The 26,376-nt window shown below is 42.4% G+C and overlaps 1 protein-coding gene and 1 non-coding gene across 2 annotated transcripts in view; one reads left to right on the top strand and one right to left on the bottom strand.

Moving 5' to 3' along the window:
- Positions 1-24,307, bottom strand: part of ATP6V0A2 (ATPase H+ transporting V0 subunit a2) — a 46,206-nt gene extending 21,899 nt beyond the window's left edge. The window contains exons 1-11 of the mRNA XM_043972214.1: positions 23,985-24,307; positions 19,440-19,518; positions 18,261-18,358; positions 14,956-15,093; positions 13,391-13,479; positions 11,410-11,536; positions 9,447-9,529; positions 6,591-6,684; positions 4,869-5,081; positions 2,208-2,358; positions 1,837-1,976 (exon numbers count right to left, since the gene is read on the bottom strand). Of these exons, the coding sequence (XP_043828149.1) occupies positions 1,837-1,976; positions 2,208-2,358; positions 4,869-5,081; positions 6,591-6,684; positions 9,447-9,529; positions 11,410-11,536; positions 13,391-13,479; positions 14,956-15,093; positions 18,261-18,358; positions 19,440-19,518; positions 23,985-24,101 (1,329 nt within the window). The 5' untranslated portion in view covers positions 24,102-24,307. The remainder of the gene's footprint in view (positions 1-1,836; positions 1,977-2,207; positions 2,359-4,868; positions 5,082-6,590; positions 6,685-9,446; positions 9,530-11,409; positions 11,537-13,390; positions 13,480-14,955; positions 15,094-18,260; positions 18,359-19,439; positions 19,519-23,984) is intronic.
- Positions 24,308-25,992: 1,685 nt separating this feature from the next.
- Positions 25,993-26,066, top strand: TRNAI-AAU. The gene has a single exon. It is a non-coding gene; the product is annotated as a tRNA-Ile (tRNA).
- The last annotated feature ends 310 nt before the right edge of the window (positions 26,067-26,376 follow it).

Raw genomic sequence — 26,376 nt, 5'->3', positions numbered from 1 at the left:
AAGCATGGGAGAAATTACTTGTCAGATCTAAAGATAGGGGAAGAATTTATGACTAAGAGAGTGACAGAGATATTCAAAGACAATAAAATGGACAGTTTTGACTGCATAAAATTTAAACGTTCTTGCACAAATATAAGCAATACTGCTAAAATGAGAAGAAAAGCAGGAAACTGGGGAAAAGTCTTTGTAGTACGTTTCTATGATAATGGTCTCATTGCTAAAACATATAGCAAACTGAGTCAAATTTAAAGAATAAAAGCCTTTCTCCAAAAGTTCGTGTTTAAAGGAAATGAACAGTTTTCAGAGAAAGAAATCTAAGCTACCAATAGCCATACGGGGAAAAAATGCTCCAAATCATTAAAAATTCAGAGAAAAGGGGCAGATAGGTGGCACAGTGGATAAAGCATCGGCCTTGGATTCAGGAGTACCTGAGTTCAAATCCAGCCTCAGACACTTGACACTTACTAGCTGTGTGACCCTGGGCAAGTCACTTAACCCCCATTGCCCCGCAAAAAAAAAAAAAATTCAGAGAAAAGTAAATTACAATAACTCTGAGGTATCACCTCATACCCATCATATTAAAAAAAAGATGACAAAAAAATAAAATGACAAATGCTACAGGGCATGTGGGAAAACAGGTACAATAGCGCTCTGCTGGTGGAGATGTGCACTAATTCAACCATTCTTGAAAGCAATGTGGAACTATTCCCCAAAAGTTATTAAACTGTGCATACTCTTTGACTAAGCAATACCACTAGCAGGTCTATACCCCAAATAGATCTAAGAAAGAGGAAAAGGATCCACAGATACAAAAATAATTATAGCAGCTCTTTTCTGTGGTAGCAAAGGATTGGAAAACAAGAGGATGGCCCACCAATTAGGGAGTAGCTAAACAAGTTATGGTTTATGATTGTGATGTAAGACCATTGTGCTACAAGAAATGCTGAACATAATCATTTCAGAGAAACCTAGAAAGGATTGTATGAAGTGATGCAAAATGAAGTGATCAGAACCAGAAGAACAATTTACACAGTTAAAGCAATATTATAAAGACAATCAACTTTGAAAAACTTGGTAATTTTGATCAACACAATGACTGAACGCAATTCCAAAGGACTTATAATAAAACTGCTGCCTGCCTCAAGAATACAGATTAAAGCATACTTTCATCAGGGGTGTGTGTGTGTGTGTGTGTGTGTGTGTGTGTGTGTGTGTGTGTGTTGTTAAGGGCTAAAATTCTAGCTAAACTGTCTAAAATATCTAATGAGTGGTCGCCAATAAATTATAAGCTTTAGCAAGAGTTAGACTTTTAAGCATTTATTAAGGAGAATAAGAGTCTGGTAAAGAGAGAAGAAAAGCCTAGATTCCTATCTATTAAAGGGAGAGCACATTTCTAGCTCCGCTCTCCACCAGAGTCCTCAGGAAAGAGCGCGAGACTGAGCGCCAGTCTCTTCCTTCCTCCTCCCACTAGCCCGCGTCACTTCCTGACTCCTGGTCTTGCCCTCAAAGACCTTCGCTTCATGGGCAGAACTCTTCTACAGTAAGTCTCCAGCAGGTGGCGTCATTCCAATCGTTACAGTGTGACTGACTGTCTGACTGACTGTCTGTCTCCCTTCCCTCTTTGACATGACTAATGTGGACATTTCTTTTGCATGATCATATGGGTCTTGAGATCTGCCTTCTCAATGGATGGGGGAGAGAAAGGGAAAAGGAGAGAATTTGGAACTAAAAATAAAATAAAACTGAATTTTTAAAAAGAGATGTCCCCTTGTATTTGTAATAAGCAGAATGCAATAACCCCCAGGTGTGTCCTGATGTTCTTTTCTTTCTTTTTACCTCATCTTGTGAATGCTTCAGTCTGGGATGGTTTTCATTCAATACCAACAGGAGGGCAAATAAGAACATGAGAAAGCCATGCCCAAAGTCTCCAAACATCACAGCAAATAAAAAGGGAAATGTGATGATGGTGTAGAGAGCTGCAAAAGAAAGGAAACCCATTTGTTTGACAACACCCATTGCTGTTAAGGCTAAATTAATTAAAATTCTCCCTCTAATGTTATATGATAACCTCAACATTCTCCAAACACTTAGAGAATTATTAAAGGGTAAAAGTCAAAAAGATTACCAAAAAGTAACAACCTGTTAAATTTTTCAAAACATTTTATACTCTCATGTTGGAGAACAGCGATTCTGCATGGATAACTGACCTGGATTTACTTCTCTGTAGCTCCCAACTCCATAGGCATCCACAATGTTCTGGAATCCCTCTGTGAATTTGTTGGTTCGTATTAGAGTTGGGGGTGTTTCAGTTGTTGGGATGGTGTTCATAAATGAAGGGATTGTCACTCCACTTTCTCTCTTTTCATATAAAGAAAAAAGACAATTAACAAAATGATTCTCCAAGAATCACAATCATTTTCATAGACTCACAACACAAAACATAAATATAATTCCTTTTCCTGGTCAAAACCCAATGACCAAAACCACAGCAAGATGTCATTACAAGAAAAAAAACCTTCTCGTAGCACAGAATTTGGATACTCCACAGGCCTAAACCTAACCAGCAACTAAAATAAAACAGGTGAGCCGCCTGAGCCTGAACAACCACCATCAAACACAGAGTCAAGGAAGAGTTAGGGGAATGGGGTCTGTAAGGAATTGGTTGTGATTTGAGGTTTCTGTGACCCCATCTTTGGCTGGGGTTAGAGGCCCCGGCTCGCACCCATGCATGCATGCTGGCCTCACACGGGACACCTGCACGCCTGCATGGGCCTGGCCAAATTATAATGAGGGAAGCCCCGCCATGACAAGAAGCCCAGTGAGGACAAGTCAGGTGGTCTTCAGTGTCTGGGACTTGTCTCTGTAGAGATGCTTGTTAGTTCTGTCAATCACGGATGCCATCCAATTAGCTTGGGGCTATGTGTGTGGTCAGCCCTGTTTCCTGTGGGAGAGGGGACTACTGGGAGAGAGAAGGGAGGAGAGTTCACTTGGGCACTCTAGAAAGGGAAAGAGACGCTGTGCAGCTGGGTCTCTTTGAAACTGCTGTTTCTGGATGGTGGTGAGTTTGCAGGGTGTAATTTTTTTTCCTTCCCCTATTCCCTTTTTCATTGTCCCTAGCTTTATTTCTTTTTTTTTTTGCAGGGCAATGGGGGTTAAGTGACTTGCCCAGGGTCACACAGCTAGTAAGTGTCAAGTGTCTGAGGCCGGATTTGAACTCAGGTACTCCTGAATCCAGGGCCAGTGCTTTATCCACTGCGCCACCTAGCTGCCCCTGTCCCTAGCTTTATTAACCTCACTTGTGTTTTAAATTCATTCCCATTAATAAACCCTGTTTTGTTTTTTGAAAGAGGCTGTTAATCTCCTTTCTTACCTCAATATTACGGCAAGCCACCCAATAAACTCTCCCCATACTAAATTTGGCCCTTACAGGTCCCACCCCTAGCCCTGTCACTTCCTAGAAGTGTTATCATGAATCTGTTATATCACTCTGAGTCAGTTTCCCTGTCAGTAAATTAAGAATGCACTGGGGGCAGCTAGATGGCGCAGTGGTTAAAGCACTGGCCCTGAATTCGGGAGTACCTGAGTTCAAATCCAGCCTCAGACACTTGACACTTACTAGCTGTGTGACCGTGGGCAAGTCACTTAACCCCCAGTGCCTAAAAAAATAAAAATAAAAATAAATAAGAATGCACTAGTGCTCATGCTCCCTACTTCACAGAATCACCACAGAGTGAGCACTCTGCAAACCTTAGCACACCATGCAAATGTGCCCTCTTAGGACTAATTATCTCTAGAGCCCATGTAAAAGTTTGCAAGGGTCATCCTAACTTTCCATACTGGCCATTTCATATCTGTGTCCTAAGAGTTGTACAATATCACATGGTAGTTAAATGTAATCCTTTGTACCAAAATTTCCTTTTCCTTGGCCTCTTCCGTCCTGTGCCAAGTCCCTGAATCCCTCTAAGCCTCAGTTTCCTCATTAACTAAATGAGAGTTGGACTGAATCACCACTAATCTCTTTCCAGGAATTTGAAATCAACCCACTGATCCTGAAACACCTGTAAAAATATTTTAGCTAACTATTAGAGTAATTTGGGGGCTAATTTGTTGAGGACTAATCTGGGGACTTTTGACTAACTGGCTATCTGACTGCTATTAATTTAATGTGGGCTGTTTATAAAGTTCCACCACACTGCTCCACTCCCAAAATTGATAAGCACAGGATTAAGAAACCTCTTAACTAAATAATCAAAGCAGAGTTTATGAGATACAATTTAAAATTATGAATACAGGGAAATAAAATGTACAAGCTGACTGCGGTGCGGGTGTCTCCACCTTGCTGGGCCTGGAACCTTTTTAATACAATAAGGGCCGTTGCCACACACCCCAGGCTCCTTGGGTAACGAGCCATGAGGAAAGGACTTGGGTGTCTTTGGGGATCCAACATCGACAGCTTGATGAGATCTCACATACCTTAAGGTCTACCCACCTCGTTTTGTAGATATGAAATGGGAGGCTCAGGGAGGGTTCACAGAAGGGCAAAGATCCTCCAAATACAAATCCACAACACTCTTTCCTTCTAGAACACAACACCTTCACCTGACACTTCCAGGATATGTGACTCCCTGAGCCTCAGTAGTCGCACCTAAAAAGTGCTAGTTTGGGGTTAACTGTTGTCATCATCACTGGGTAATGCTAAGACAACCCCCAGCATTGCCGCCTATGGACTAACAGACTGCTCCTGCGTACAGTAGGAAGCAGACTCGGAGCTCTCGTTTTGCCTTGGATTATTTCAGACCTCTTCTCATTTTTCCTTTCCACCTTAACAATGAGGTGGCTTGCTATCTTTTAGTTGTGAGGCAACTTACGGATCCTTCCACCAGAGCCTGACGCAAGCTGTGCAGATCTGCCTCTGGACACCAGACCTCAGCTATAAGACACTTGTTTGTGACGTCAAAGCTGCACATGTTCAGCGTGTGATAAATCGCCTTCATCTTTTGCACTTGAACAACTCGAGAACAGACCGATTCAGCAGCTTTGCTTAACACCTGCCTTAAATAATCCTCAGTCTTGTGCAGCACCTTGGTAAAAAGAATTTTTTAAATGAAGCCATAAATAAAATTAGATCCAGTAAAATGGAACTTCCCTCCTACCATCAGCCACTTAAAAAAATAAACCATATAATGGGAATGGTTTGTCTTTTAGTGATAAAAAAACTGCAATCAAATTTACGAAAGATTAAGACTGAAACAAGGTATTTGCATTCTCTTGAGGTCTGAAAATGACCCACTCGGCATCCATCAAAAAAATGTGCCCCCTGCGTATTACTGTCCACCAGTCACTTTAATACATACAAACTGGCTTATCACAAAATACATATCAATGTACCAAGGAAAGTAGGACTAGCATTGGAAACATGCTTTAGTTAGACATTATAATGTTACTTGAGAAAGTAACATGAAAAATCTTCCTTGTTACACATGTGACCGCCGAGCTTTCCCACTCCCAAACTGAGCTTTGCCAAAGAATTCATTTTTTAAGTTCATATCCCTGGGTTTTCAATAAGGTTCCACAGCCACGTGACAATGAAAGGGAAAAGCATAAACATCTTGGTGTCCATGTTGTCACCAACCTTTTAAGTATCAATAATCACCCAAAGGATCAAGCTGTTTGAAATGCAAATCAAAACAACTCTGAGATTTCACCCGACTTTCAGCACAGAGACAAAGACAAAAGATAGTCAATTTTGGAGGGGCTGTGGAAAGACAGGCCCACTGTGCATTAGTGGCTGGTGGAGCTATGAATTTATTCAACCATTCTGGAAAGCAATTTGAAATTATGAGAAGAAAGTGACGGCATTGTCAGTCCCTGATAATTAAGAGATTCCACTAAGTAGGCTATACCCCAGGAGCTCAATAATAAAAATAAAACACTTACAGAGCACTGAAAGCAGCACCTTTTGTTATAACATAGAAGTGGAAACAAAGCAGATGCCTACTGAGCAGAGAAGAGCTTAACAAATTGTTTGTTGCACATGAATATAATGGAATATTATTCATTATTGACACAATGACTACAGAGAAGCAAGGAAAAACTTATATAAACTAATGGAAAGTGAAGTAAATAGGACACACAATGACTATAACAAAGTCTATGGAAAGAATGACCAGAAAACAATAAGAACTGAATGCTGTGAAAGAAGGGATATAAAATACAGGAGGAAGTGAGAATCCACTATCCTACGAGCTCCTCTTTTGCCTTTCTCTATATGCCCAGGGCTTAACACAGAGCCCAACACACAGTAGGTGCTTAATAAATGCTGACTGACTTGTTGCCTTGACTGTGGGTATGGAACACTAATATCAGATTTTTCTGATACGTAGTCAAGATATTTGCTAGTTTTGCTAAACTTTTTTTTCCTTCCTCTTTTACAGAATTTTAGGGAATAGGAGGAAAGCGACAATTGGAAACAGATAATGTTAAAACAAAAGATAACCCAACAAGTTTTTATTTTTTTCAAAGAAGAAGTGAACTCTGTTCTGACCTAAAAAGCCCATGGAAGAAGACATGACCACTTCTGTCATACTCACAGTATAAAGATCCTGTATTCGTGTATTTAGCCCCTCTTGAACTTCTTTTCGCTCTTCAACAGTATTGGGGTATGGATAAACATGGCAGTGATAACTAGGAAACACAATTAAAACACATTTTACACATACGAGGAGAAGCAACATCTAAAACTAAGAGTAATTATCTCTCTACCACACAGATACAGGTCTTGTAAAATATCTGAGGTGGCCCCTGAAGGAGGAGGCAAAGGAGAGTTCTTCACCTCTTAGATGACAGATAGATGGCTAGAGCTTTTCTTAGGCACTGGACTCAATGCTGACAATACCAATACAAACCAGAAGGAAGACAGTCCCTGCCCTCCCTGTCCTCTAGATCTGCATTCCCATCACTGATCCCAGTGGTTTTGAATTGTGTCAAATCTGCCAAGTTGTCACGGGCTGGGAACTACAAGAGGTGCCCACTGTCAGATATCTGTTCCAAGAAGGGCAAAGGCAGAAATGTCCCATGTGTACAAAAACTTTTAAGGCAGCACTTTTTGTAGTAACAAAGAACTGGAAATAAAGTGGGTGTTTAGCTTTAGGGAAAGACTGAACCAATTTGTGACACATAAAAGTAATAGCAAGGGGCAGCTAGGGGGCGCAGTGGATAGAGCACCAGCCCTGGAGTCAGGAGGACCTGAGTTCAAATCCGGCCTCAGACACTTAACACTTACTAGCTGTGTGACCCTGGGCAAGTCACTTAACCCCAATTTGCCTCACTAAAAAAACTTAAAAAATAAAAAAAAGTAATAGCAACACATACACCCCTAATACAGTAAGTTTAGAGAAACTTAGGAGGATCTGTATGAACTGAGAGAATGCTGAGAGTAAGCAAAACCAGGCCAACAAAGTGCACAATGAGCACAATAATGTAAAAGAGAACACTGAAAGACTTCAAAACTCTGATCAGGGCAGTAACCAATATTGGTGACTTTGGAGGACTGAGAGTTAATGAGGTATGCCTGCTACCTCTCGGGAGAAAGCTACCTCAGGTGGGGAATGAGGCATGCATGTTCAGACACAGCCAAGTGTTGATGTATTTTGCTCAACTGTATTTATTTGTTACTAAGAAAGGAGGGAGATGGGAAAGATCATTCGAAAGTAACAATGATGTTACAAAAAGAATATTGTTAACTTTTTTTTTTATCTATAAGAGGTGCCAACAATAGAATCAATACTGATACCACAAGAAACAAGATCACTAAATAACAACACTGAATGCTATGTAATGTTGTTGTTGTTGTTTTTTTGTGTGGGGCAATGAGGGTTAAGTGACTTGCCCAGGGTCACACAGCTAGTGTCAAGTGTCTGAGGCCAAATTTGAACTCAGGTCCTCCTGAATCCAGGGCCAGTGCTTTATCCATTGCACTACCTAGCTGCCCCCCTATGTAATGTTAATGATAGTTTGTAGCTCTCTCCCTCTCTTCATTGCAGAAGTACGGGACTTACAGACACAGAATGCTAGCTACAGTCTTCTAAACATGTGATGTGCCTGATTTATTCAACTGCTTTTTCTCCTCTTTTAGAATCTATGTAACAAAAGATAGCTCAGCGTAGGGACCAGGGAAGGGAATATATTTGGAAATGAACGTGATGAGATGAACAGAGACACTACATTGAGGGGAAGAGAGGGAAGCCAAAGTGCCCAACTTGGGGAGTTTTTGGTCCTGGGGTTCTACAATGAAGCTCTTCCTCTTTCCTATCACTCAATTTCAGCTTCTCCCCAGGACACCACATCTCACTATCACGTAGGAGCAGCAAGGTAGCACCATAATGCACAAAGCACCAGTCAGGCAGTCTGGAGGCCCTGAGTTCAAATACTACAGCCCCAGACTAGCTGTGTGACTCCAGACAAGTCACTTAACCCCAACTGCCACCAGAAGATAAAATAAAAATAAAAAGAATCCAGGCTTATTATACTGAAGCTTTAGGAGGCACCATTATCCATTTTCTAGATAAGGCTTTTACTACAAACAATATAATTGCCGACACAAGTCTCTGGGAATCATAGAACTGAATTTCAGAATTGGAATAAGGTTTGGAGATCTACAGCAACCCCTTTAATTTAGAAAAGAACCCAAAAAGCTCAAGTGTCTTTCCCGGGCACATGAGTATTAAATACTAGAATGAGCATTCTCATGAGGACCCTCCAGCTCCAAAGAAGATCTTGAGGCCCAAAGACGACAGGGTCAGAACTAGAACCTAGAACTTTGGGGCCAATGCTCTAGCCGTTCTTCCCAAGATCCAGTCAGGCTACCCAGACTCTGCCCAGACTGGTCACCCAGGGACCCCTGTGAAATACCTGGGTGCCCACTGCGAAAGAACTGAAGACTTCCATAAATATAAAAACAGAATTGGGGGTTGGGGATTTGGTTAGTTTTTCTAATACTGCAGGTTCCTCTCTATCAACAAAGTTTAGTGACAAAGTTCTTAGCAAAAGATTAAAATATCTGCCTAAAAACAACGAATGAATAGTATTTGGATAAAGATGGTACCACAGCACAAAAAGACATAATTTTATCATTCTATCCTAAAATAATCTTAAATCTCTAATTTCATAGAAAAAGATAAGCTTTGCAACATAGTTGGATATAATCCCTAATTTTAAATTACTCAAAATTATCTAACACAACATTAATATATAAAATAACTTACAGTAAGATATGAAATACTTTATGATAAAATTTTGAAAAAAATCATGTGGCCAAACAGCAATGAATGGTTCTACACAAAGACCTAGTAATGGTACTCCTTAAATGAAAAGAGTGCTTTATAAAGAATTAGTGGATGTTACTGAATTTAGAATAATAAGCAATGTGAAAAAAGTGTTGTTCTTACCAATCACATATCTTCTTAACTTTTTGGCCAATCTGATCACCCCAAAAGGATATTAAAAACACATACCATTTTGTGACATCACCCTAAAAAGAGAAAGGTAACAATGATTTCTACTTTTACTGTCATTTCTCAAGGTATCTCGGTTCACACATTACAACATTCTGACAGCAAGTGTCAGAAATAAGTTTTGAGGGGCAGCTAGGTGGCGCAGTAGAGAGAGCACCGGCCCTGGATTCAGGAGGCCCTGAGTTCAAATGTGACCTCAGACATTTAACACTTACTAGCTGTGTGACCCTAGGCAAGTCACTTAACCCCAATTACCCCGCCAAAAAAAAAAAAAAGTTTTGGAAGAAAAGGCCTTTGACCAACAGAAGAGATTCAGGAGTTTCATCCTGCTTTTAGCTCTTTGCACTCCCTGTGAGGTTTCTTTCAGAATATCATAGTGTTTAATGCCAGAAAATTTTTTAAAATTTGCTTTTCTGAGGACATCATCTAATCACTTCCTAAAGCAATTCCCCATAGGGTCCAAGGAGCTACCAAAATAAGAGCTCCAAGACGTCTAGGGTACTGTCTTAAGATGCCGTAGAGACTCTGAAGATCCAGTGATTTGAGCTTCCAAGATCACCAGTATAGGAAGGGAGGATTAATCCAGAGACGCAGAGGTCTATGTAGGAAGAAAGCTGACCACTATCAAAAAAGTAAAGAGGGGCTAGAGACTGGTCCTTACACAGGGTCCCAGTTGGGGAACTAAAGCTGAAAAGGTTTTCTTTTATTAGAAAACACCCATCAGCATAAAAAAAAGATTGTAGAATAGTGACCTCTCCAAAAGAAGGAACAAGAGATTCTGTAACTACAGGCAAAAACTCAGAGGGAAAAAAGAGTTTTGGGATTTTTTGGGTTTTTTTTTACAAAGATGACCTGAATGCCTAGATGAAACAAGAGACAGAAAATGAAATAAATGTTCTGAAGATAAGAATTAGAAGGATATTATAACCTTAGCCAAGCAATAGGCTCCCTGAAAAATGAAAATACACCAAACAGAAATCAATGACTCCCAGGACAGATATAAGAAGAAAATCTAAATTATCTGATATCAAAAAGTTGACCTGGAAAACAGATCATGCAGCAATAAATCACTGGACTCCCTGAAATGCACAATAAAAAGGAAAGCCTAGACACACAGTTTCAAGAAATACTGAATGAAAACTACCTGGATCTATTAGAATGAGAGAGCAAACTGAATAAAAAAGAAACTCCAAAAGGAAAAAGCCCAGGAATGCTACAACCAAATCCGGAGCTCCCATATCGAAGAAAAAATACTTTTAAGCATCCAGAGGGGATCCTGTGACATTGGCCTCCATGCTGTGCCTTCAACTCCATCCCCTGCCTCCAGGCATTTTCACTGGCTATGCCCCAGCCTAGAATTTTCTCCCCCCCACCCCACCCCATTTCTGTCGCCTGAATTTCCTGGTTTCCTTCAAGTCCCAGGTGATATCCTACCTACTACAAGAAGTCTTTTCCAGTCTCCCCTAATGCTAATACCTCCTCTCTGTTGATTGTTTCATGCTGTTCAGTAGTCCATGTGTGACTCTCCATGGCCCCACAGGGGGTTTTCTTAGCTGAGATGCTGTTGTGCTTTGCCATTTCCTTCTCCACTCTCTGCTGAGTATCTCCAATTTATTCTGTATGTATTGATTTGTACATAGCTGTCTACATGCTCTCTCCCCAGCACTTTGTACAGTGGCTGTCACTGAGCAGGCACAACATATGCTTGTTAATTTGGTTGTGAGTCTGTTTTGTTTATCCCAATAGAGGAGAGAGAGAAAGAAGAGGCAGGCAAGTAGAAGGAAATCTTCCATCTATAGACAGGTCAAGTAAGTCTCATCCTAAGAAAGACAGCTATTGACATACTTCCATCTAAAAGGTACAGACATGAGCAATGACAGCCTCAATGGTCACTCACTGTCTCGGGATCTTCCAGGCATTCATCCAGCTCCGCGTGGGTCACAATGGTATACCCTTTACAGACCCTCCACAACATTTTTTCAAATGCTTCAACTTTTGCTTGGTGAATTAAACCAGACACAAATCTAGGAAACAATATAGAATACTTACTTATTTAACAGAACAGTTAAATTACTTCACAGCTGAAATCAACAGGAATAATGAAATGGTCATAGAATAATTCAATTACAAGGTCCCTGAACTATGTAACCCAACTTAGGCTCTGGTTGAGTGTAGTAAGTCTATGGAATACTTGATGAAAGGGGCCCTAGGTCCAGTTTGCTAGCCAAAAAAAAAAAAAAAAATCAATCACATAGGCTCATTTCTTCAAGACAACTTTGAGGTCCACCTTTAGCTAATGTTCTAACTTCAGAACTTCGTCAAGGCCTGATGCAGTCAAGTGCAGGTCCAGTAACAGACTATATACATCTGTCTTCCAAGGACCAGTCCCACTAAATTCAGAGAAATCTATTACCATCTGGGCCAAAGACTGATGAATTTTTCAGCCACAATAGCTGTCAAAGACTAGTCAGTTACTAAGTTATAGATAGGTTATGATCTGCATTGGTGGAGGGAAGAGATATATACATGAATCTCCAGATCGATTTAAAGCACTTATGGTTTACAAAGAACTTTCTTCATAGCAGCCCTTATGAAATGCAAGGACAAGTATGACTGTCCCTATATTACAGGTGAGGAAAGTGAGGCTTGGAGAGATGACATGATCTTCCCCAGACCTTCTGCCCAAGGTTTTTTCCACTACACCATGTCTGAGTCCAACAATCAAATAATGCAGGATGAGCCAAGATAAAACAAAAGAAAGATAAGTATCATTTGCATTAATAACAAAATGAATCACATACTTGGGCAATAACCTATCAAGACACATGCAAGATCTGTAAATGAGGACAACAACGAGATAACAAAGAAAAATAAAGGAAGACTTAAATTAATGGAAGTGATATTCAGTATATATTTGTAGTTAAGTCAATATAAGAACAATGGCAATACTACCCAAAACTAATTTAACAAATTAAAGGTAATAGCAGATAAAATATTCATGAGATATTTCACAAAATAAGGAAGCATTAAAAAAATTACAGGAAAGAACAAAGATTTTAAGTATTGCAAAAAAAAAAATCATGAGGGGTAGAGTGAAGGGGAATTTGTATTTATAGATGCAAATTATACTCTAATTATAAAACTTAGATATAAAGTAGGTAAAAAGGTCAGAGGAACAGATTCTATCATCCAGTATTAGAACCAAAGGCCTATTTGATGAATCCAATATCAAGAAAGGAATCTGTTGTTCAGTAAATAATGGTGGCAAAACTGGATGACAGCATGGCTAAAAAATGGTAGAGCTGCAGTTCATAACAAACACCAAAATAAAGTCCACATGGGTCAACGATTTAAACATAAAAAATACATTAGAAAATATTGGGGGGCAGCTAGGTGGCACAGTGGATAGAGCACCAGCCCTGGATTCAGGAGGACCCGAGTTCAAATCCAACCTCAGACACTTAACACTTACTAGCTGTGTGACCCTGGGCAAGTCACTTAACCCCAATCACCTCACAAAAAAACAAAAAACAAAACAAACAAAAAACAAAAAGAAAATATTGGAATGTGATATATTACAACTGTGGGAAGACAATTCGTAGCAATTGAACAAATAGAAGAAATTACAGGAGACAAAATAGATTAATTCGAAATAAAACTAAAGAGTCTGGATATAAACATGTAAGGAAACTGATACCTTCTGATTTATTAAATGATAAAAAAGCAAAACAGGTTATTCAATTCAATACATAAAATACTATGCAGAGAATACTGCAATGTTTTCTTAGATATATTCACTTCATTTAATGAATCATAGCTTAATTAATTATAGCACCCGTCCCTGCTTTACAAGAAACTTGATCCCAAGTGCTACCTACCCCAATTTTGCACCTAGCCTCTGCATACAGTTGTAGTCCAACAAAGAATCCTTTTCTAAAGAAGGAAATTCTTCATAACTGGGTTCAAACTACAAAGAGACAGATTAAAAAAACTATTTGCAGATACTTCAGTCAAGATTTTTATTAATAGCAATAATAATAATAATAATAATGAAGGGGTGGGGACAACAGATTTTTTATTTCATTGATGTGGAAAATTCCCAGTATAAAAATTCCTTTCACTGATGCAGATCAGCAATTCATCAGCTAACTTATAGTCTTAGGGAGTTGTCTTTTCTCCCCAAAATTGCCCTGCATGGATTTTCTATCTATCTTATCTATATTACACATGCAAATGTTGTTTCCTCTGATAGAAAGTAAACTCCTTGAGGGTAGGAATTGTTTCATCTATGCCTTTGTATATTCAAATGCCTGGTACACAACAAGCACTTAAATGTCTGCAAATTGACCCTGAGAGGTGATGTGACTTGCCCATACCCACACAGTAAATATGGCGTAGGCAGGACTTGAACCCAGGATTACTATAGCTTCACTTTAAGGACTACAAAGAGTCATACTTACATCAGTTCAAGGGAGCTTCACAACCACCCTATGTGGTAGGTGCTAAGAGTATTATTATCCCCATTTTACAGATGAGGGCACTGAGACTTGGAGCATTTGAAGGATTTGTCCACAAAGGCCATATCTGAGGTCTATTTGGGATTGGCGCTCAGCCTCCTAGCCATTATCACTCTGCTGCCCCACCATGAAAACTGCCTCATGTCAGGCCTTCAAACAAGTTCTTAGGGCATCACAAACAACATTTTAGGCACAGCTACAAGTGTCCCAACCCATTTTTGAAGTACAACTTGGCAGGTCTGCAGAAAAAGCAAACATTATCCCATCTCTTATTTGTCAGCTCCCTTGGGTCAACTGTAATAACATGGTCAGTTTTCAGTTTGTCCTGACAACCTATATGGAATTATTTTCACCCAAAGTGACTAAATTAGTTTAGAATACATGAGTCTCTTAATCAATAAGGTTTTTGTATCTGCTGCAAAGGACAAGAGGTAAGTATACAAACGTGAACAAGATAAACTTTTTGGTATGAAATGGGATTCAGTGTGGCGTTCATGTTAGCAAATTTCAATGTAAATGTTCACTAAGATCTTAACAACTATCTTAGCTAGTAACTACCCATCTCTTGCAAAATCTTGTCAATAGGGGGCGGCTAGGTGGCGCAGTGGATAAAGCACCAGCCCTGGATTCAGGAGGACCTGAGTTCAAATCCGACCTCAGACATTTGACACTTACTAGCTGTGTGACTCTGGGCAAGCCACTTAACCCCCATTGCCCCGCAAAAAAAAAAAAAAAATCTTGTCAATAGCTTTCGTACTCTGAATTTGTCCTCTAAAAAGACATGTGCCTGGGCCTGGTAGTTGAAGAATGTCAGCTCCTTGAGAGCAGGAAGGGGGAACTTTATTTTTTGTCTTGGAAACCCCATCACCTGGCCCAGGGCTTGGCCCAAGGTGGGCACTTAGTACTTGGTGAACTGCATTCAGTACCTCTATGTTCTTTTTAACAAAGGTTTTGGTCACTCGTAACATATGTGTATACTCAATCAGCTCAAGCAAGTTTTTCCTCAGTTTTTCTTTGTTCTTGGTGACTTCTCTCAACTCAACCTCCAGCTTCTGTAACTGTTCCTAGAAACAAAGAAGAAAATTAAATTTAGATTTTGTAATAGCTCAGATCTGACCATGTCACCCCCATCCCCACCCCTATCCCCATATTTAACCTGGCCCCTTCCTACCCTTCCAGTCTTCTTATACTTTATTCCCCTCCATTTTTTGCTTAGCACAATGTCTAATACATAGTAGGTGCTTAATAAATATTTGTTGATTCACTATCTGACCATCTATGGAAATATTTCAACGTGTCAATATTTATTTCCTATTTGCTTAACTGGTGAAACAACTTTTTCCCCTCATGAAGTCAGTTCAGGTAACTGACTGCTATTCTTTCACATTCTGAATATCAGGATGACTAGCTGTGCCCTCATCTCCAGCTTCATGATCATTTCTAGTTTTCTTCTTTATACTGCTTCAAGTTATCAAACTTGGACCAGCCTTCCTTCCTCTCTCAATGCTTCCCTCTTCCTTCCATTTCCAATATAGAATAGATAATGACAAATCTATTTCTATTTCTCAGCCTATAGCTCAACAATGTTTCTCCACTTTTGAATCCACTCAGAACTTTACCAGGGAGACTACAAATTCTGAAAGACAATCTCATTTCTGTCAGTTATCAGAAACATAACATAAATCCTTTGAAAACGTTTAAACATTCAGTTTTGGAAGAACACTGCAAAACAAATTGCTGGATTTACCCCACATTCCCAGGAAGTCTCCATAATTTGTCATCAGCATCCATTGTTACCTACATCACAGCCGGCCAATCCATAAGTTTGGTCAAGATGCTCTTCCCCATAATTGTGTAATCCGTAAGTCGGAGGACCACAGATGTGGAGCCACAAGGGAGCTCTGAGGCCAGCTAGTCCCACTCGCTCATTTTAGAGATGTGGCAACCGATACACTGGAAGATGAAGTGACTTGCTCCGAGTCAAAAAGGAAGTCAGGATCAGAGGCGGGTGTTTTGCCTCAGAATGAGGCTGGGCACAGGCTCTTTCCATTATCCTACACTTCCTGCCACTCCTTACACATTCATACTCTAGAGCTCTAATGACTTTCTGTAGCCGTGACAAAATAGAGAAGTACTAGAAGTTACAAGAATGGTAACTGCTTTCAAAACGGATACAGAACTGAAACCTATTTCCCAATCTAATGAACTCTACAGTGACTGGAGAGCAAACACAGCAGCTAACAGTGTGCTACTGAATAAAGAACCATACCAGCCCTTCTTCCAGATTTAACAACTGAATCCCCAAGCCTCAAATCTGCTTCAACAACTGGAGACCCGCCATTCCATCCAGCTACCTAGTCTCCTCTCCTGAATGTCTATAACCCCTGCGGTAACTACCCTCGCTGGACATCCCCGTCTGCAAAGGCAGCACACTGTCCTAAACTGCAATTCCTCAACACTCAATAAATACACTCTTTTTTATTTACTGGTCAGCTGGTGTGGATTTTTGAACAGCCTGGTTTTTATTATATTAAATTAAAAAGGGTTTGCACAAATAAAACCAATGCATGTTAAGATTAGAAGGAAAGCAGAAGCAGAAGGGGCAGCTAGATGGCACAGTGGATAGAGCACCGGCCCTGGATTCAGAAGGACCTGAGTTCAAATCTGGCCTCAGACACTTAACACTAGCTGTGTGACCCTGGGCAAGTCACTTAACCCCAATTGCCTCACTAAAAAAATAAAAAATAGAAGGTAAAGCAGAAGCTGGGAAAAAACATTTTACAGCAAGTGTCTCTGCTAAAGGCTTCATTCCTCAGATATATAAACTGAGTCAAATGTATAAGAATCCAAGTGATTCCCCAATTGAATAATGATCAAAAGACATGACCAAGCAGTTTTCAGATGAAGAAACCAAAACTATCTACAGTTACATAAAAACAATGCTCTAAATCACTCAGCACTATCACCTCACATCTATAAGGCTGACTAATATGACAGAAAAGGAAAATGATAAATGTTGGAAGGGATATGGGGAAATTGGAATACTAATGCACTACTGCTGGAGCTATAATAAACTAGTTCAACAATTCTGGCGAGTAATTTGGAACTGGGTCCAAAGGGCTATAGATCTATACGTACCCTTTGACCCAGAAATATCACCACTAGGTCTGCATCCCAAAGAAATTAAAAAAAAACAAAACATGGAAAGGATCTACTTGTACAAAAATATTTCTAGCACTTCTTTTTATGGTGGCAAAGAATTGAAAATTAAGGGGATGCCCATCAGTTGGGGAATGGCCGAACAAGTTGTGATATATAACTGTAACAGAATACTATTGTGCTGTAAGAAATGACACACAGGGCACTTTCAGAAAAACCTGGAAAGACTTACAAGAAATGAGGCGGAGGGAAGTGAACAGAACCAGGAAAACACTGTACAAAGTAATTGCAATACTACGCAATGATCAACCTTGAATGACTTAGTTACTCTCAGCAATACAATGATCAAAGACAACTCCAAAAAATGTTATCCACTTCCAGAGGAAAAACCGATGAAGTCTGAATGCAGACCAAACATACTATTTTTCACTTTATTTTTTCTTTTCTTCTTTAACAACACAAGCAATATGAAAATGTGTTTTGCATGATTGTACATGTATAACCTATATCAAACTGCTTGTGTCTCAGGGAGGTAGGGGAGAGAATTTGGAACTCAAAAATTTTTTAAAAGAAATGTTAAGGGGGCAGCTAGGTGGCGCAGTGGATAAAGCACCGGCCCTGGATTCAGGAGGACCTGAGTTCAAATCTGACCTCAGACACTTGACACTTACTAGCTGTGTGACCCTGGGCAAGTCACTTAACCCTGATTGCCCAGCAAAATAAATAAATGAACAAAGGAAGGAAGGAACAAATAAATGGATGGATGGGATAGATAGACAGACAAAGGGAATGTTAAATACTGTCTTTACATGTAATTGGAAAAAAATAAAATATTATTAAAGAAGGGAGAAAAAAGAAAAATAGTTTTAAAAAAGAAAAAGAAAAGCAGTTGAAGTACGGTTGGTAGAAAAGAGAAAACTGGCTTGTAATGAATATTTATCTTGGTTAATACTAAACAGATAAAGACATGCAAATGAGTAACGATTGACAGTGATGTTGTTTTCTAATTTATTATGGGATATGAAAAACTCAAGAGAGTTAAATTCAATAATCTTATTGGGGGGAAAATTACCTGCATTTCCAAAACTTGTTTTAAAGGTGGGGCAGGAGGACTGGTGTCTCCATCAGGAAGGGGAATATCAGCTCTTTTAATTTCTTGCACTAAATATGCTGGAGGAATCAAAGGAATGGCATCAGACAAATCCAATATGCTTAAATTCACAAGACAAAATACTCACATATTTATCAGAACATTTTTACACCCAAGTTTTCTATGTTGAGTCAAAAACAAATCTAAATCCCCAAAGGCTGAATATCTCTCAGAGTCCTGTCAGATAATTTGGTCCTATTTTTAAGTTCAGAAAATATGCATTTAACTGAGATATCAGGATACACTCAAGTCACAGTGTGAGTCTGGTTCAAGTTAAATATCACTTTCCCCAAGGAAGATTCTCTATCTCGCCCCCTCATCCCCATGCTCAGTTCCCCTATTCCTACCCCCCACCCCCATAATCAGCAATGACCTCTCTCACCTCAGACTTTACTTTGTATTTCTCTAAAGCATAAAATGTATCACAGGATCTTGTACTGTTGCATCAGACTTCTCTCTGTGTCTGTCACAGCTCTCTACTAGACTGTAAGTTCCATGAGGACAGGCCACATTGAATCCCACATATCCCATTTGCCCAGCCCCTAGGACAGCAGGCGCTGAACTTCTTAGCTTATCTCTATCTCCCACTTTCCAAAAGAGTTCATCAAACCCATCTGACGTAATGGACACTGTGGGTACCAAGCTACTAGAGTTAAAACACATATCCTAGTTTCTGTTAGCAGATCCTAAACACCACAAGTGGAAGGGACAAGTGCCACGAGCTGCAACAACTCTTTTAAGTGGTTTGTGTTAACCCTATCTAGGCAAAATACTTGGGAGGAGAGGCCTGGTCTGCATGATTGCTGGGAGGTGTCAAAATAAAGAGTGTAAGTTATCACACTGCGGGTGGGGGTGGGGGGTATCCCTTGGCTCCATGGCTGAGGAGTTCCAGCAAAACTGCCAGAAATTTCTCAAGGGAAGGAATCAGAGGGCAATGAACACGTGCACTTTTCCAGACCCTCTCAATGACATCAGGAGGGTGATATTTTAAAATTGTGAATAAATGCACATAGCACTGGACTCCCCAATGCACCACTCCTTCAGCCTCCCTCTCACCTCTGCCTTCATAAAATTCTGAAGTTAAATGAGAAGGAAAATTACCTAGAATTCGTTCTAGTTCTTCACACCGCTTCACCTCCCCAACAAATTTTCTCTGAAAGGCACTCACATTTTGGTTGAGCTGGGGGAAGGAGGGGGAGAAAAAGACATTAAAACACCCAATTCTAAAACACCAAAATACTATTCACTACCTAAGCTGAAATCCATGCAGTGCTATATCCTCTTAAGAAAAGTAACAGCAGCTACTCATTATCATAGTACCTTCAGCTTTGTGAAGCAGTTCCTTACAACCACCTTGTAAGAAAAGGAGTAGTAATGTTTGGATATGGCCAATATGGGAGACAGAACAAAAGAAATGCCTGTTATTTGAAAAAAAAAATTTTTTTTAAAGAGTAAGAGGTAATATGGGGTAAAATGAACAGTGGGCTTGGAGTCCAGAGAAATCTGACCACTAAGCAACCCCTCACACTCCATAGCTTTGCTGATGATGGCAACTTCTGAGTCTCAGTTTTCTCACCTATAAGATGAAGACAATACTATACACAAAACCTGCCTCATGGGGTCATCATAAGAATTGAATAAAAAGAAATAATGAAAAACGTTAGAAAGCTTATAGAGCTATAAACATTTTGGGGGTGATTTTTATCAGTGTGAGGAAGTAAAAGTATGTAAAAATCCATCAGTGAAATCAGTTCAACATCTCACAGCTAACTTCCCTGAGGCCCTGAGAAGATCAGACTTACCCAGGGTTATACCACTAATGTGGGTTAGAGCCATCCAACAGCCTTCTACCCACTACACCAGGCTTAATGTCATCTATTATTTTTGTTTCTTTTTTTACAAATGAGAGGAGTCCAGGGACAAGTTACTTATCCCTTTCTGAGCCTCGTCTAGAATATAAGCATTAATAACAATAGCAATAATTGCTAGCATTTATATAGCAGAGTTGAAAACACTTTACACATATTTCCTTATTTGATCCTCACAACAACCTGGGAGGTAGAAGTTAGCATTCTGCCAATTTTGCAGATGAGCAAACAGAAGCAGGTAGAGGATTAAGTGATTTTGCCCTGGGGTATCCAGCCAGTAAAAGACTGAGACCCCGATCTTTCCAACCACAACTTCACATCTAACTCTCTATCCATTCTGACATCCAGCTGCCTCTCTAAAATGAACAAGCTGAACAAGATGGTCTTTACAGAACCTTCTGGGTCCTAATCTATAACCGCATAATCCTGAAGTTTGGATTCAGGACTCCGACTCAAGACTTCGAACTCTCGCTCCTCTCTCCATCCTAATGCCCTCCAACTAGACAGTGACTCAGCTGGGAGAGTTGATGCCTTAGAACCATGAAGAAAATGCTTCCAGAAACCAAAGTCCAAAGGGAAAAAAACTAGCTTGCTTCAAGGTCCTGTGCTTTAGCAGTTCTAAAAGTAACTGTTTCCATTCCACTTCTGCTATGATGCCTGGCTTTACTTCTGTTTCTTAAAATTACACATGTTTAGGCAAGTATTTCAAATCGCTGAATAGCTAAGAGAATTTATTCTTCCAAAAGTAAAAGAACAAGAGGCAGAGGAAAATCTAGTCAGAATGCTGCTTTTCCCTGAAACAAACCTAGACCTCTTTAAAACCTATCTTGGGGCAGCTAGGTGGCGCAGTGAATAAAGCACCAGCCCTGGATTCAGGAGTACCTGAGTTCAAATCCAGCCTCAGACACTTGGCACTTACTAGCTGTGTGACCCTGGGCAAGTCGCTTAACCCCCATTGCCCAAGGAAGGAAGGAAAGAAGGAAGGAAAGAAAGAAAGAACCTATCTTGAAGTTAGTAGATTTTAACAAAAAGTAGCATTCCTAGTTTCTGGAAAATCACAAAAAGGAATAAACAGTGAAAATATTCCAACACACTAGAGCTCAGTCATAAGATCACAGATCTCAGGCTGGAAAGGACTCAGAGGTCACACAGGACTTTTATCAACTCATCTTTCTCAACCGACAATTTTAATTCTCAAAGTCCAATATCTTGCATGAAAGGCAAGTAGGCTGTAGCAGGAGCTTTGCATGGAACTATGAGCTAATAGTCTTATCATTAACCACAACTATTCTAATGTTGATACTGCTGTTTGTTTTCCGAGCTCACACTTAAAACAGAGGCCTTTTTGCAGCATGACCAATTTCCAATCGGCCTTTCAGTTAGTAGACAGAATGATCTATGACACAAATAATATTATCTTGAGTTGGGCTCTCAGGCTCTTAATGCTTTCTCAAAAGCTATAACATTTTATTGCTGAAACCGGAATGAGCAGGAACAGCCTTTAGACAAATAAAATTCTAGTTGTAAAGCATGTACATTTCCACCTCTTAGCAACTCACATTTAACTAATTTGGTCAAAACAATAAGATGAATAGGACATAAGTCCTCCAGGATTTAGAAAATTTGACTTTTACAAAATGTAAAAAATCTTATAAATTCTATAAACATTTATCAAATTCAAAGACATTAAACTGTGGGTGTCATTTTCTTACCCAAAACTTGTGAGTAGACATAGTCAGCAGCTTTTAAATGAAAACATTCTCCAACATTTACATGCACAACACTACAAAACTAGGCCAATGATCAATTCATTCAATTGCCTGGGGATACATTTTGCAGGTTACTCATTCTGGTAGTTCCACCAGGACACAGAACTATGAAAACATCTTTTTTTTTCCCCTAAGGTTACTGTTGTCGACTCATGACACTTGTCCCCAAAATGGTCCCTAACTACTTGAAATCGGGAAAACCCTTGTCCTAATTAACAAAAGTTGCTAGATAACTCAAGTTTAGAAAAGGCATTGGGGGTGGTGAGCAGCTAGGTGGTACAGTGGATAAAGCACTGGCCCTGGATTCAGGAGGACCTGAGTTCAAATCCTGCCTCAGACACTTAACCTTCATTGCCCACCAAAAAAAAAAAAAAAAGGCATTGGGGTGAACTGGCCCAAAGTAGCTGGCCACAAACTATCAAAGTTCTTAACAGGGTAGTAATACATCATTTAGTGCAACCTGATGATCTTGGAGCTGGGAGACAAAATGAAAATAGTGGGAAAGCCCATGTTCCAGCTGTGGCCTTGCCACTTACTGGCTATGTGGCTGGACAAGGAAACAGAGGCAGAGAAGTGCCTTATCAGCTGCGAGCCTCCTTCCTGAGGCTCACATTCCTCCCTTGGCAAATGAAGGTAACTACATCTGCACTACCATCACAGGGCTGCTGGGCTCCTCTGCAGAGCACACCCCGACCTTGGACTGCTTTATTCCAGATGAAGAAACACGACTTCACCCAATGGATTATCAAATACCCAGTGCCGAGTCTTATACACAGAAGACACAAATATCTGCTGAAGAGAAAGCCAGCATGGTTCAGTGGAAAGAACACCAGCCTCTGCACAGAAGAAAACACGGGCATCCGCAATATTACTGAACAAGACATGAGGCCAAGGAAGGAATGGCTAGTGTAGATGGATCCACAAGACCCAGCACCAATGGAGAGGGCACTAGACATGGCATCAGAACATGGGTGGTCTGAATCATTATTATAGCATTAATATATTAGCAGGTCACTTCTTTTTAAAATTTTTTTTTTTTACAGGGCAATGGGAGTTAAGTGACTTGCCCAGGATCACACAGCTAGTAAGTGTCAAGTGTCTGATGCAGGTCACTTCTTTCCCTGAGCTTCTATTTCTTCATCTGTAAAATGAGGTGAGTGGACTGGAGATGATATTACCCATCAAAGCTTTCTAATTCTGTCACTTTCCCTCAGAGCCTCAATTTCCTCACTTGTAAAATGAAAATATTAACCTGCAACCTCTGAGGGTTGTTGGGACAAAGGTGTCAGTCAACAATCCCCCAATTCACTTGCTTCTCCAATCCTAAGCCCCTTCAATTTTCTGGTGTGCCTAAAATGGGGACGATAATAAAAGTTCCCCACCCCAGGGGTGAGAGCGCCTTTTGTGTGCCTCCCCCAGCCCCTCTCCGTGGGTCCTTCCAGCTGAATGGGGCCCTTCCGAAGTGGGATCGCTCCCCCAGCAGGGCTGGAAGAGTGTCCTGGCAACGGGAAGGGGTTGGCAGTTGACCAGAACAAGGATTAGCCTGGTTCTGCTCGGCCCCAAGAGCCCAGGCTCCTTGAGGCTGGAGGTCCGGGGGCTTCCTAACCTCGGAAGGCTTCCAGCAAAGGCTGCACCACGACTTCTAGTCCAAAAGCCCCAGGATGGGAAGCAGGAAGGGACCTGAGAGGCCAGACCAGCCCAACCCCCTCACTTTACAGAAGAGGACACTGAGGCCCAGGAAGACCCCTCTCACCGGTGCAGATCTGGTCCAAACCCCGCCCCCTCCTCACTTTAAAGAAAACGCTGAGGCCCGGAAGGGCACAGGACCATGGCCGTAGCTGTAGTCCAGCCCCCTCCCCCGGCCTTTCATAGAGAAGGAGTCTGAGGCCCCAGGAAGACCCCAGCCTCACAGCCCCCCCTCTCACGGAGGAGTAAACTGAGGCCGAGGGGCGGGGCACTCACCGGAGAAGCCCCCCTCCTGCCCCGCCCCCCCGGTCGGGAGTACTCACGTCCCGAAACTGGGCCAGGCCCTTCTCTCCCAGGGCGCTGAGACACTCGTAGGCGGTGCCGGACTGCAAGAAGAGCTGCGCCAGGCACATGGCCTCGCTGCGGAACAGGGAGCCCATGGCCCGGCGCGGGCCCCTGCGAGGCCTGGCCCGGCCGGCCTGGCGACGCTCGCTCTCAGCCCGGCGCTTCTCCCGCGGCGGTCTCCCCGCAGCGGCCTCGCACCATGGGCCCGTCCGCCCGCCCGCCCGTGTCCCCGCGGCTCCTTCTCCGTCCCTGCCCCGCCGCCGCTGCTGGTCAGTCGGCCTTGGCCTCTTCGGCTGCTGCCGCTGCCTCCTCCGCCTCCGCCTCCTCCTCCTCCTTCTTCTTCTCCTCCTCCTCCCCCTCCTCCACCTCCTCCTCAAGCGCCAGCCTAGCCCCGCCTCCCGCAGCTACCGCCGGTTCCGCTTCCGGGTCCCCTCAGGGCCAGGCCGACTGACGTCATGAGCGGAGTTGGTGTGCCCGCCCCTTCCCCGCAGCGGGGCGGGGCGGGTTGGAGCTGGGCCAAGAGGCAGCAAACCCTGGGAAAGAGGCGGGCGAGAAGTGGCGTCTGCGCAATCAGGTCTGGGCCCCTCCCCCGCCTCCTCCTCCCCCGCCTCCTCCTCCCCTTCCCCGGGGCTGGTGGGCGGAGCCCGCCCAGGTTCGGGTCCTTAAGTTCCTAAAATGAGATTCCGAGGACGCCGGAGTTTTAAACCCAGGTGGCGGGCTGCGGGCTCCGGGCTCCCAGCGCCCAGGTTCAAGGGCACGAGCCCCAGCGTCAGGAACCGAATAGCCCAGGAGTTGTTCGGTCCGACCCCTCGGTGTCCGTGGGTTCGAGTGCGGACTAACGTGCATTTATTAAGCGCCTTCTTGCGCTCCGGGGAGGCCGAGGCCAAAACCAAACAGTCCCTGCCCTCGGAGAGCAAACTCGCCCCCACACCCCCCAGTTATGGGGGAGGAGACGGTGCAGCCAAGAGTACCCAGACTCCTTTCTAGAAGAATCTGTTCATTGGACTCCTCAATTGGGCGTGCGAGCTGCGGCGCCTAATTAATGTTCGATGGAATGAAGGGGGGGGGGCCAAGGACGCCGACGGAAATGAAACGGGGCCTGCCCTCAGAGAGCTTCCCTTCCCAAGTGGGGATGCAAGCTGAGGTGTCCCGAGTCAAGCCCATATGCACGTGTAGGTGCTTGGGGATCAAAAGGCGATTGACCCCGAGGTGCGGGACCCACCGGACAAAAAACGGAAGGCAGCGCGGGCCTCCCGGGGCTAACCTACTTTGGGGAGAAAATGGCATTCCTGCAACGAACACTTAGTAAGCGCTTATTATATGCCGAGCCCCATGTCAGGGGCTGGGTTGCTTTTTTTGTTTTAAAAGCCCCTGCTGTCCAGAAGAGTTTCCGTTCTAGTGAGGGGCAGGGGTGAAGAGGGAGGGACACAACATTCATTCATCGATTACAACATTCATTAAGCGATTACTGTGTACCGGTCGTGGGGATACAAAGACCCAAATAAATGAATGAATGAAAATGAATAGCGCCCGCCCTCGAGAACCGTAACTTCTACTGAGGGGATGCTACAGGCAGCAGTGCACAAATTCAACTGGACAAGCATATATTAAACGCCTACGGTGTGCAAGGTTCGGTTGCCAAGGCTGGAAGGCATCAGTCCCGCGCCCTCAGAGAGCTTACGTTCTGGTGGCTAAGTTTAGAATAAACTTTTAAAGTTTTTGTTGTTGTTTAATAAACACCTAAGTGATCACTGAAGAGAAGCACGAAACCAGCCGAGGGGAGGGGAAGGCGGGCCCCCTCCCCCAAAAGGGCGGGCTCTGGAAGCTGAAGCCAGGGCTGAGCCCAGCCCAGCCCAGCTCAGCCCGGGCCCCCAGCCCAGCCCAGCCCCCGAGCAGGCGGCGCCCAATGGGCTTCCGGCTTGTCCCCGCCCGCAGATTACAGAGGATCGACAGCTCAAAGGGACTTTTGCGAGCTAAGTCCCACAGGGCCGGTTAGCTCAGTTGGTTAGAGCGTGGTGCTAATAACGCCAAGGTCGCGGGTTCGATCCCCGTACGGGCCAGATCTGTTTTAGCGAAGTTCTTTCCAGATCTGTAAACGGAAGTTTCCTTTACTTGGTCTCGGATCTCTGGTCCCTTTCACTAAACAGGGGATTAAAAAAAGTTTCAGGCAAACCATGCGAGTCCGAGGTCTGAGAGTAGGGGAAGTCCGGAGCTCTTGTCTCAGGCGTGGGGGAATGTGTTTCTTTTGAAAATAGCAACTTCAAAATCTGTTAAACTACTTCTGTTTGTTGCCCAGGAACTTTAACAACCAATGGAAAAGGTTGGCGTGTGCTGGGATAGGATGGGACACAGAGGGATGGGTGGACTGGA

The sequence above is a fragment of the Dromiciops gliroides genome, chromosome 1 (assembly GCF_019393635.1).
Source record: "Dromiciops gliroides isolate mDroGli1 chromosome 1, mDroGli1.pri, whole genome shotgun sequence".
NCBI lineage: Eukaryota > Metazoa > Chordata > Mammalia > Microbiotheria > Microbiotheriidae > Dromiciops > Dromiciops gliroides.
This window is presented reverse-complemented; position numbering and strand designations above follow the sequence as displayed.